General features: G+C 47.7%; 1 protein-coding gene across 5 annotated transcripts in view; it reads right to left on the bottom strand.

Moving 5' to 3' along the window:
• The window catches only part of WDR59 (WD repeat domain 59), a 50644-nt gene that overhangs the window by 3857 nt on the left and 34178 nt on the right, over positions 1–12609 (bottom strand). Inside the window, exons 19-24 of one of the 5 annotated variants that reach the window (XM_074839373.1) lie at positions 12065–12121; positions 5959–6092; positions 4598–4679; positions 2623–2735; positions 1387–1534; positions 1227–1299 (exon numbers count right to left, since the gene is read on the bottom strand). In XM_074839373.1, coding sequence (XP_074695474.1) covers positions 1227–1299; positions 1387–1534; positions 2623–2735; positions 4598–4679; positions 5959–6092; positions 12065–12121 — 607 coding nt within the window. Of the gene's footprint in view, positions 1–1226; positions 1300–1386; positions 1535–2622; positions 2736–4597; positions 4680–5958; positions 6093–6198; positions 6341–12064; positions 12122–12609 lie in introns of those variants that run through there. The other 4 variants (XR_012625074.1, XM_074839374.1, XR_012625075.1 and 1 more) reach the window with 4 other exon arrangements.

The raw sequence follows: 12609 nt of genomic DNA, 5'->3' as shown, positions 1-12609 counted from the left end.
AAAAATACCCAGGCAATCAATCCCATGGAGTTTCCTTGGGAATGTTATTCCCAGCAGGCCTGGGCTCCTCTTTCCTAGACAGGGAGGACTCTCATCATCAGGGCTGATGTTATGTAAAGGGGCCTCTGTATGTAGGGCATTGCCCTGGGGCAGTGAGAAGACTGCTAATAACCACTGCAAGACAACATCAGCTCAGCTAACCCCCATTCTCCACTCTTCCTCATGTGACAGACACCTTGGTATCGCACTGAAAAGTCACAGCTTTGGTGCTAACAGGGCTGATGCTGCCCCAGGCCACGTATATCACTAGGAATCAGCCAACAGCTTCAGCTTGGACACCGGAACCCTTAAGAGTGACTTGACTTTGACACCTTTGTAGCTCAGCTGAAAAAAGTCCTTAGGCCTGCAGGCATGCATGGCACCAAGAGCCCAGCTTTCCCAACTGCTGCTGTTTTTTCAGTGACAGGAGAAAGCACAGCATTGCTTTTCCCCCCCAAACCCTGTGGAATTAGCTGGCTGATGACACTGCGAGGCCACTCTTAATAATTGTTGAATGATTGTGGTGATTGGAAGAGGTGTCTGAGGACTGGAGGAAAACAAATGTCACTCCTGTCTTCTCAAAAGACAAGGAGGAGGACCCAGGGAACTGCAGGCCAGTCAGCCCGACCTTGATCCCTGGCAGCTAATCCTAGGAAAACATGTCCAGGCACATAAAGGATAAGGAAATTACCAGGAGTCATTGGCATGGATAACAGCTTCCAACTGTGCAAAGTGCTGGGGCTGTGGAAAGCTTACAGCACCAGGCAGTCACCCCGAGTGCTTGCTACAGCCAGGCTGGAAGCAAAACAGTACAAACTGGTCTGTCTCTTCACCTGTGTCCAACTGGAAAAGGCAGCAGTGGGAGCTCTTGGCTCTGGGTTAGCCTGTGATCCAGGGGCCTAGCTTGCTAAGTCTAGGGTGTTTGTAACAGTTTCTCCCAGTTGCACACACGTTACAGAAGTCAGAAGGGGAAAGACTGCGGGAACATCGACACGGTTACTGCAAGCCCTGCTCGCTTCCAGCCACGGAGTCACAACACGTTGGCCAAACCCCGGAAAGCTGCTCTGGCAGAGCACATCTGCAGTCACAGCCAGTACTAACTCCCTTCTTTCCCCGCCACAGGAGCCATCTAAAACCTAGGCCAGAAGGGAGGCAGATTCCTCTATTTACTACCCAGGTCTCAGTACCTATGCTCCAGCCTCCAGTGCCAAGTCCAGGATCTGACATGCTGGAACAGGAGCCAGAGGAAGTAAAGCTGGGCTGTTGAGGGGGAAAGGAAATCATGTCATCTACATGAGAGATGTTCAAAGATATGCAAGGTAGATGGGAAAGAAATGGCGATCATACATATCGGCTGTGGGAGGCCAGGTTGGAGGCACGCTGAGGAAAGGGGCCGTAGGAGTTTGGGCACCCCTGTAGCCTGGATTGGGCTTCAAACACACTGCACAGCATGGCCAGGGTCTGCACGTCGTGGAGCTGCGAGTAATGAGCCAGCCTGGGAAATGAAAAGACAGACAGTATGAGATTGGGCAGAATTCAGCAGCAAAAGCATCGAGACTCCAGGGCAACTAATTTTGAGCCTGTTGCATAAATCAATTTGGGTCACAATACGCCCACAGGAGGCATGTGCGCTCTGCGGGACCGGGTCGTCTTTTCCGTCACGCCTTTGAGAAGACAAGTCCTCCTCCTGAAAACACTCGTGGTCTAACAGGTAGGAAAAAGATGGGAGCTCTGGAAACGCTTCAGTACTTGTGGCCTGATTATCCCAAGTTTGTGCAGCTTCAGGAACAACATCACAGAACTGATTTTAAGTGGATGTAAAGCTGAAGCCATTAGACTCACCCCAAAAATGTCTTTTTGACAAAACCCTCTACGTGCAAGCATCCCACATCTAGATCACAAGGCAAAACCCCACCACAGGCTTTCTGGATGGCTGTGAAGTTTCTGGTTTGCTCTAAAGATTGAGAGCAATGAAGAACAACCTGCGCTCCACTCCCACTGCTGCCATAACAGCAGGAAAAGAGCTAGGTCAAGCAACAGCATGCAAAGTACACCACACAAATCCTGTGTCTCCAAACAGGGTATACCGACAGATAATATCAATTAGTAATTTTGTCCCCTCCTGGACAGAGTCACTGGCGGGAAGATATCTGCAGCTAACACTTTTGAGACCAGTGGAATGATTTCCCAGTAATGCTATATGGCAACAGCAAATTTGAAGGTGAAAAAAAGCAGCTGCGCCAACATGTTCATTTAAGAGGTGGGGAGCAGAAACCCAAAATCTCCAATCAGGCATTGTGGGCACGCTCAAAAACAGAGCTCCAACTGCCCCTGGCCTATTGCTCAACGTTGGCCGAGGAAGACCTGGGTACTAGATGGGAGGCCAAATGCCACCTCCTGTATGTCTTAAACACACTTGCAGCTTCCCTTCTTGATGCATCTCAGGCTTGAGTGGGGGAAAAAAAAAAATACATGCTGTGGCACTACTCCAAATGTGAAATGATGCCTTACAACGTACATAGTTATCGAGGGCTACGCTTCAGCAACCATTCCCCAACCCCTCCCTGGCATTCAGACACCTACAAGGACTCCAGTAATTGACGTCCAAATGGATGTTGTGCCCAAGGTATCTCCAAATCTGGGTCAGACTTCGGTCCAAGGCAGAGATCAGTGGCTACCATGGCCAGTGACCAAACCTGGCAGACAGGAAGGAAAAGCATCAAAGCTACAATTAGAAATCACCACACTCCCAGGGCATAGGTGTGCACAAATTCACTCACAGACAGATAATAATGGAGTTTGTTTTTTTTTTTTTTCCTGGCAGCAGGGAACAGTTTCAGCCTCGGTGTCACAGATAATATACAGGGTAACACAAACCTGTCCCACTTGATTTGAGTTTGGGTTAAACTTTGAAGAATAGTCTGTAAGTCTAACAGACCCGTCAGGATAGCTTAACAGATCTATTAGTGCATTTTATATTCACAAACTTCCAACGGGTTTGATACAGTTCTTGGGTTCGGAGATGTCTGTTAGCAGAAAGTTTACTGGTGAATCATCATTTTCATGAAAAGTATCTTTCGATTAGCTGTGAGTGTTACTGAACACCTCTGTTCTAGCACAGCCCGGTGCAGACAAGAGTACAGTTTGCCATTCCTGCTCCAACAGTTTAACTACTCCACATGAAATTTCTCCTCTGTTTATCATGGTCCCATCTTTTCAGTCTCTATATCACTGACCTGGGACTTTTTTTTCTGCTGTGCCTTTTAAAATGGGGTAATTAGAATACTCCAGAGAAAAGTAAAGCTCCTAGTTTGGCATGAAAAAAGGGCAGGGAAGGAAAAGGAGCATGGTGCTGGAAAACCAGCAGAAATCGGAGAGCTGACAACACGGAAAAGCAAAGAAAAAACATGTGCTCCAAGTACAAAGAGCAGCCAGGAACAGTAGTCCCACAGCTGCTCACTGTGAAACCAGAGAGAAAGAAACAGGAGAGAAACTGATACGAGGACAAGGCTGAGTACAAGAGAGCACAGAAAGGAAATGGGAAAGACGCCACTTCCTACACTGCTATAAAGCACATCTTAAGTGTAACCTGCAACTCAAGCCTCCGTGTGTGCCAGGAACAAGGCAAGCTGCAATGCAGGCTGGAGTTACACAGGACAGGGGAAAACAAGCAAGAAAGAGGTATCTCAGAGAAATCTTGCTGAAGTTATTCCACCCAAGCTCTGGCCCAGTATGGGCAAACCAGACAGCAAGATGAAGCACAGACAAAGGGGAACTAGATCTACCTTCTCTCTCCTGGTCTAGCAGAATTCACCAAGAAGCAAGACAACAGCTTGAGTTTGCTTCTGCTCAGATCAGGTAAGCCTATATGTGTTTTCTGCCCAGGTCTAGGAAGAGCCAAATGTTCAGGAGAGATGCACAGGCTCCTCTGGCAGTGCCAGCCCATTCCCATCTCTTTCAGGCACTCCAGAGCCCTGTCAAATGTTCTGCCTGTTGCGATGGACTGACCACATGGAAAAGGATCGGCCACAATAGCCATTTTTTTCCTATTATTAGCTGAAGGCAAGTAGCCAGCCCCATTCTGAAGCTGGGTCCCTGGGCTCAGACTCTCAGGGAGAAGCTAGCTGCAGCAAGCTCCCAGTGCCAGCGCAGATGAATACCAAATGGGGACAATTACGTAAGTAAGAAAAAATCACCCATCAAAATGCTGACAGCAGCTAGGCAACTCTGTGCACAGTTACTCCATTTGCTGACTCAAAAGCAGGCTGTGTTCCTCATTTTGCCTGCAGGAATTCCCTGAAAAATGTGCTTCACTCAGTTTGGCAAAGGGCATAACACAATCTGCTTGCAGCCCTGGGAAGGGAACTCTCGATGCCAAGAGTCAGCAAGGCTGTTCCTCAGGCTCCTACGTGGCTGTTTCACAGGCCTTGGTTCCCCAACCAGAGGCTCCCTGGAACACCTGCTGAATCTAGGTGGCTGTTTGGGTATCCAGGTGACTGCACAGGCCATTGGAGTGTGGCACAGCACACTGAGGAAGAGCCCTGATTCAACGTCATACCTGTACGAGATCCCTCCGTCCCACAGCCAAGGCTGAGGCAGCATTCTTCTGGCAAGTTTCCTGGATATTATTCACATTCAGTCTAAAAAGAAAGGAGATAGCTCAGCTCTGGTTGGCACGTTACCTGCGGAGGTTGGGAGGGATGGGGGGAAAGTGGTACTGGCAGCAGTGAGCAGCCCAGAGCTTCCTGATCAATACGAGCCTGCTAGCACAGGATCCCATCCCTTCCTTCTCTGTTATACAGGGATCCCTGCCATCCTTCTCCCACTATTCATCTTCACTAACACACCGCACATCAAGTCCAGCTCCAAACTAGCTGAGATTGATTTTAAACAGCACCATTTCCAAGGAGGTATCAGACTAAACTTGTGCCAGGGTATCGCCACGCCAAGATGCATTCTTGTCCCTAGAAGCTGGTGCCAGCAGTTACGTGGTCCTGTTCCCATTCAGCCTGTTGGTCTCCTCTGACTGACCAGGAGGGACGCGGTGGTATGCCGTGGAGAAGCAGGCTGGTCTTCAGCCTGTTCCCCAGTGGGATAACGCACCCACCAGAGGGTCTCTGAGAGGCTGGCAGGGCGGGCTGAGGAAACCCACATGGGCTTTCCTGCTTATCATCATAAATCTTCCTGAGACACTCGATATTTTTACCACTTAAGATCTTAGAGCAAACAGAAAACAGTCTATGTCCATACACTGGAAATTCTGTGAAAGACCAGACAGTATTACCAAAGCTGAGGAAGCAAAAATTCAGTAACAGAGATTTTGTAACTATCTGAATTAGACAGTTTGGAAAAAGAAGTTCCTTGTTTAAAAAAAACCCAAACAAACAGAGCAAACAGAACTTCTCCATCCTTTCCATTAAAGCAGAAGAACTTGCTGTACAATCACTGTCACGTACAACCAAGTCTCCAAGTGAATCGGGCACTCCAAACACTTCTGAAATTAAAGAGCCTTAGGAGCTAATAACACTTTTATAGTATGACAATGAGCATTTATTGGGATTTTTAAGCCTGTGTGTTTGAGTGTGGAGTTTAACATGAGATTTGAAAAAGAATTGGTACTGATAATTTATCTCTTTAGCTGATGAAAACCTGAACCTGCAGTGGTGATGCCGGAGCACTGGTTCAAACTCTGTGTACAATACCCCATCACAAACTTCTTCTATCACACTTTTCAGATTTATAGGAGACAAGTCCCCTCTCACAGGCAGAGAGGGATACCATAAAAAAGCAGCAAGGCAAGAACAGAGGAAGAAGGTAAGGAAACATTCAAAGATCAGTGCTGACTGATTCAAGATTAAAACACAGCAGTGCCAAAAGACGGCTGCTTTCATTTGGGAAAGGTTGCCAGCTCGTACTCACATGTAGAGCTCTCCCAGCAGCTTGTGGACAGGCAGCAAGCAGGAAATATCTTGGATAATAACTTTCCCAGCGGCTTTGATGGGTCGGTTGTTGGCATCTGTCCCTTCTCGTTTGCTTTTCCACCTCCTTGATTTCTGCAGAACAAATGGCACCGTGTTACTGGGAGGAGGACAGCAGGCTTCTTGGGCCAGGGAACAAAGCACTAGGGTCAGGAATAATGCAAGCAGCACCCAAACCTGCCTTTCAGAAGGCTCTGTGTTACCCTGGAAAACATCCATGACATGCCCAGGAGAACAAGCATCTCCATCTGTAGGAAGTGAAAAGCAGGTCAAGGCAGCGAGCTCAAGGTCAAACTCACTCAAAAAGTATTTTGTGAGTTCCCCTGTGAAAGCCAATAAGAGAACAAATCAGCATTGGGATGCCAATCAAACCTGGGCAGGTTTGGCAGGAGGATGGTTCAATTATCATTCTCATTAGAGGTCTGGCCTGGGAACCCTCTGCACAGACCACTGCTGACTTCAGCCAACATCAGCACAGAGACATGTGGGAGGCAGCTTCTGTTTGCCCTTAGCTTCAGGGCAAGCTGACAGCTCCAGACTGTCTCTTTTGGGTCTCCTCTTTCAGTGTTTGAGTATGCCCCTGTTCAGCGCCAGGACAGGGCTCCCACCTCCTGCTTCACCAACAGCTTCAAACAAACATTGGCAGATGATAAAGCAGGGCCCAAGTTTTCCTAGCAAGGATCCTTAGCTACCATGCTCACAGCTACTTACAGCTGGCTCAGGACATAAGGCAGGGGGGGAGAAGAAAGGAGAGGAATCAACACAAGGGGACAAAAACAAGAAGCCAAGATGACTCCCAAATACTCCCGGTAATAGACACAGAGGCTGTCTTAACGCCAAGCTGCGTAAAGCTACCTTGGCTGCATGAAACACCGTAGAGTATTTGGCTGGTATCCCGGTCTCTTCCAGCTCCTGGCTCTAGGAGGGTGAGGAGGAGGGATGAGAGGATGTGCGGCAGCACGACAGGCAGAAGGCACTGGAGCTCTACCGAGGAAGCACCGGCTGCTACGCAGGGTTCCCAATGCAGCGAGGGATGCTTTGCAATGCTGCTCCCCTGTGGCGTGTGCCCTTACTGACACATGTAGTCCATGCTCCTGAGCAGAAGTGTCTCCTGGTCATACTGAGTTATGGAGAGTCTCCTGAGGCACTTGGGGGGGGCGTTCCTACACCCCTATCTGAAGCAGAAAGGTACCTTGGAAGGGGCCAGCAAAGCTGCCCTGTGCTGATCGCTCTGCAGGGCAGGCAGAGCTCACACAGGCAACACATCAGCTCTCCTACAGAGCAGGCTGGGCTACAGGAAGGGCAGGACTTGGACCTGCAAGCGGGGTCCCTTCTGCTGTGGATGTCAGGCCAGCTCTGGGATGGCTGGGTGCCAAACTGCCTTTGGCCATGACCATGCAACCCTATGAGAACCTGAGTAGGCTTCTCACGGACACAAAATGCCCGTAAAAACCCCTAAGAACCTTAAGAAATTGATTCCTTCTTCACTGCCTGCCTGGCCCAAGCTTAGGCCCGTGTGCTGAGGAGGTCTTGCCATGCTGAGCATACTGCTAGCACATGCCACAAGAAGCAAAAAGGATGTGCTCCTGAAGTCACTGTGGACATGGGGTGACCAAGGCTCAGAGGCTCAAGCATAGACCTAACAGTAAGTGCAGGAGGTGTTTCAGACTTGGAGGAGGTGCAGGTGGATTCTTCCAAGGATGCCCACGTGACAGAGCATCACCACAGTTCCCCTGATTTTCCACCGCTCCCCAGAGTAAAGAGGAGCAGAGCGTGCATGCTGTCCAACACTGAGGTGCCAGACGCTGGTGGAAACAGGGCTGTCAGTATTCAGTGCTTTGGAAAAGCTGGCTGACTAGGGCATGATCCTGTTCTCTGCCATGTCCCCTCAAGTCCTAATCCATTCAAGCAGAATTTGCCTGCAGTATTTATCTGCTACATCACTCTGAAGCCGAGAAGCGCTATGCAGAGGAAAGTGGCTAGACGGTGGTTGGGTGGGAGACTGAACTCTCTTCAGTCCACAAGTTCCTAATCAAGGCACTGGCTGGATCAGCTCTGGCTCTCTTGCCGTCAGGCAGACTGTACCTCTTTTGGTAACACCTGAAAATGTAACTACCCTTCCGTGTTGAAGGACGTGCGCAGCAAGGAGCTGCTGATGCTGCCAAAACCAATACTTGAGCAAAGCTTGGGAGCCCCAGCACAATGCCATGCCATCAGTGCAAGAGCTCAGGCACCGTCCTAGAAGAGCTGCCAGGCTTCTCCCAACAAAAGCTGTTGTTTGTGCTGTGTCTGAGCAGGTATTTGAACCCAGGGTTACAGATGCAGAACCACATTCTGCTGGTCCATCACCAAGGGCTTCTAAGAGCTTGGCAGGTAATTTGGAAAGCAACTTGTCACCTCCTGACCATCTGTAAGCCAGCTGCCCCCAGGTCTCACAGCCGATGGAGAGTTCCCTCTGACTGAAGCAGGTTCACTGCCCTGTCATCGGGAATAGATTCAACCTGCTCCTGCCCTCTGCAAAAGCGGACTGAAGAAGCCTTCCAACAGGCATTTTAAAGACTAGAAACATGGACAACACATATCACTTTCCACAGGTAATTCAGTCACTTTTTTTTTGGAAGAAAATGACAACAAATGAGGATGAGAATGGACAAGAGATCCCATGAATGGTTTCCACTGCTTGCTGTTAGCATATCACCAGACAAATGAAGACACTAAATGTATCAGAACCCCCTGAAATCTTGGACTCACAACAAAATAATCCTGTTTTCTTCCTCTTCGCACTGCCTATTTTCTGACAAAAAGGGAAGTCCTAATTCTTTACTGGTGCAGCTCCTGGAGTAGAGTCAGTGGATGGCCACATGCTCTGCCAGTACTACACTTCCATGACCACTACTTCCTGCTCCTCGAGCTGTGACAGAAGAAAATCATAAAGCCACACGTAGAGTTACCATTAAAAACGTCCTGGTTTTTGCAATTAGGTTTGCCTTAGCTACAGCAACAAAACGTTAGAAAAAACTACAATCAGAAGTATGGGAACCATTATGGATGAGGTAAAGCCCATCACTGTTGACAGCAGAAGCTCTACTTTGAACCAAATAATTGCTAGTGTTTGTTACAGGAGTAGCTCTCTATCAGCCAGTATGTGAGCACTATTAACAGGGATTACCAGAGGCAAGGAGAGCTCTAGCTTGGGTCCATTTGGCCAAGGTCCAGCACAAGGCTCCTCCCTCCCTTCTGCTTCACCTCTTCTCCCAGGAGAAGCTCCCACTATGGTGTTATCGAAAGCTGTCACTGAGGCCCACGGGCATTAGGGTAGAACAGAAAGTAAGTCTCTTCCTAGGGGCTGGAGCACAGGTCATGAGGGGGAGCAGGGAATGTAACAGTTGGAGCTGAAGCAGAAATCAACATGCATGCACCAAGCTAACTATTGACAGCTGAAGGTCAAAGACACAGGTCTTCTGCACTGCCCCCAACATTTCTAGCTCTTTCTGCAGCCTAGAATCCATGCCAAGGAGAACTGCATCTACCCAGCTGCTCCTGAGAGTTTAAGGAGAGGAAGAAAAGCAAGAAAATAGCAACAGTGATAGTAAATTAAGACTCATCAGTTTCTCAGAGCACCAGAAGGAAAGAAACCAGAGCATTTATGACAATCATGGGGTTGGAGGTGACAGCAGGGAACAGCACTGAATAATGACTAAAAGAGCCAGCCTGCACCTGCACTACCATACCCAAGGCTGTAATTTGCTGCAATCCGAGGTGATAACGATGGCAGTAAATGGGTTACATGTAGAAACAGATAGCCCAAGAATAAGCCACCAACTGCTTCGTAGCAACCACCATCATCACTGCATACTCAGCAGAAGTAGTTACAAAATGCTGCATGCCTGCTCGGAAAGGATGCTGAACAGTTGGGTGTGTGTGTCTTTGGATCCTGTTGAGCCAGGCAGCGCTGTAAGTAGCATCGTGAAATGTAAAGTGTCTGTTTTGCATAAGCATATGCAAAATTTCAGGGTTCGTGGTATAAACTTGTGTTAGTAGGGCAAAGGGAAAGGTCGCGGACAGAAGGGAACAGACTTGATGCTGAACATCAAGCTGCAATAAGGCATTTACAAAATAAAGAGTTAAAACTGCTCAAACTCAGGTTCAAGCTGCTTCTAATATTATTTTTTTTAAATAAAATTTTAAAATTGCTGCCTCCCTGCAGAAAGCTATGCTCCTTTATTCTGAACAACTGCCTACAGATAAACTCCCCCATGTAGGTCATGCAGCACTGCCTGGATTTTCTCTTCAAAATAATCAACATTTACTATTTCCAGCATCTCCCACAGTAGCAAGCACCTTCCACAAAGGGACTAAAAAATCTGAGGTACTTTTGAATCAAGTGCCCCAGAGCAAGAATATTTCTTTATAGCTTCCACCAATTAATAGCTGGCACCTGCCCTCAGCACAGGCATTTCTGAAGTGGAGGCTAGTCATTACCTAGAAAGAGGGCTGAATTATTCCTTCTTCTAGACTTGCTAAACTCTTGCTTCCCTGAGCACCTTCAGCAATGCTGAGCTCTTCTTCCAAAAGGAAGGCACCTGGTCTGCACAAATAATCCACACCTCTCTTTGTGCATGCCTGTGTCCTTGCCTCGGGCACCACTGCCCACTTTAGGGAGTGTGATATTAGCCTCTTCCAAAGGTTATCCACAAATACAACAAATCCTTCAAGGCCTGGATGAATGCACGTATCATTTTTAAGCATACACTACACAAAACTATAACTTTATCACATCACTGCTTGCTCTTCCTTCCAAGCCAGTGGTAAGGGAATTAAACTGTGGCCCTTTGTGCGCCACAATTTACCACACCACAAGCTGGCAAATTCCTTGCTTGGTTTTCTTTCTTTGTCTGTTCCTGATCCAAGACAGAACTTCATTTCTTGTCTCCACTGCTCACATTTCTTTATTAGCTCTTTGCAAAAAGCCTTAATGGAGTCAAGTAAATTACTTCTGGTTTCTTTCACCTATTATTTGCTAGTATAGTCTTAGAGCTGTTGTAATTAGGAAGGCTTGATCCTATTACACCAAGTTAAATTAGGTGTTACAGGATTCTGTTTTATTCCCTGATGTCTTACAAAGAGATAGCATGAAGGACAGCGGCTGTGAAAGACCAGTTGTTCGCACAGACATTAAGAAAAACCGGACCTAAAGAGATCATCTTTAAATTGGAGTTTTCTAAGCTTTGCCTATGCTTGGCAGAGGAGTGATGAGACAGTAATTGCCCAAATTTACAGCACAGCTTGAGCAACGCTGATATCATCGAGACATTCACATGAATGATGTTCAAGCTTGAGGGACACGTGGACCTGACTAACGGAAAACGACTGTCAAAGCAGTCTCGGAAGGGCAGGTGCCAGGAGGAGGGAGTACCTGCCAGGGTGGCTGGAAGTGCAACCACTCAAACTCAATGCAGGGTGGTGCGATTCCAAGGGCTGGGAGAAGATCACAAATTAAGGAGAAATTCTATTTATTGCTCCAGGAAATAAGATCTCATGGTGCATTGCACTGAGAATAGGCAGCTCATTTTAATGAGATGACAGATCGTTGTCAGCAACCCAACCAGTTTGTTTCTTCCACAGCTCTTAAGTGATCCTCCCTCTCCAACAAGGCTTCATCATTCTCAGAAATGAGGTGCTCTAATGTCAGTCTCATCAGTTGGCTGGTGATGCATAATAATCATTCAAGCTCCTCTGCAGTCCACTCTCTGTTTCTTAGAGGTTGATTCTTTCTTACACTTCAAACTACCCCTTGGCATGCTTCCCTGACTGCTAGGCCAGGTGAAATAGGCATGTTGTGGGTCAGTATTTGTACCCTGAAAACTTGTGTCTGCTCCTGTCCACTTGCACGTGCATTCACTCTTACTGGAGAAGGCCCTGTGTAGAGTGCAAGTCCCCCACCTCTGTGCAGGTTACTCAAAGGCAGGCAGGTGGCATTTTATTCTTGGGCCCTTGGGCAGAAGACAGGATTATATCAAGGACAGTATTAGCACAGCGCACAGTACCGGGAAGTCGTTAATTGCTTGTATGGACCAACGTCGCCGGGCAGAGCGAGGAGACATCTGTATGTGAAAACATTATACCCAGGAAAAGGGAAGAAAGACACCAAGAAAATTAAAGACAAAGGTAAATAAACTGAAATGAAAACTGCCCTGAACCAGCAGAGAAAAGATACTGTTCCCAATGGTTCTGTTACACAACGAACAGTTGCAAACCACGATCCCCACTTTCATCCACACACCATTGTACTATACAACATTACCTACAGCCCCGCCAAGGCAAAGGCTGCTGTGTCTGTGCCCCACACCAGCTCTGTGGAAGACTTTGTCAACTACAAATCTGAATAAAGTCTTCCACATGGAGCTGTATTACTGCAAGAACCACTGAACTGCTTCATGTGACCTTGTTCATACCATGAATTGACAGCAGAGCAGAGGACAACACCCAGGATCCCCACATGCCAGGCTCCTACTCTAATCAGTTTTAGTCCTCTTGGCTGAAGAGGAAGGCAGCTAAGTGCAAACTGCACCATTTTTAACACAGCTGTCCA

This window comes from Strix aluco, chromosome 14, assembly GCF_031877795.1.
Source record: "Strix aluco isolate bStrAlu1 chromosome 14, bStrAlu1.hap1, whole genome shotgun sequence".
In the NCBI taxonomy this organism is placed as follows: Eukaryota; Metazoa; Chordata; class Aves; order Strigiformes; family Strigidae; genus Strix; species Strix aluco.
This window is presented reverse-complemented; position numbering and strand designations above follow the sequence as displayed.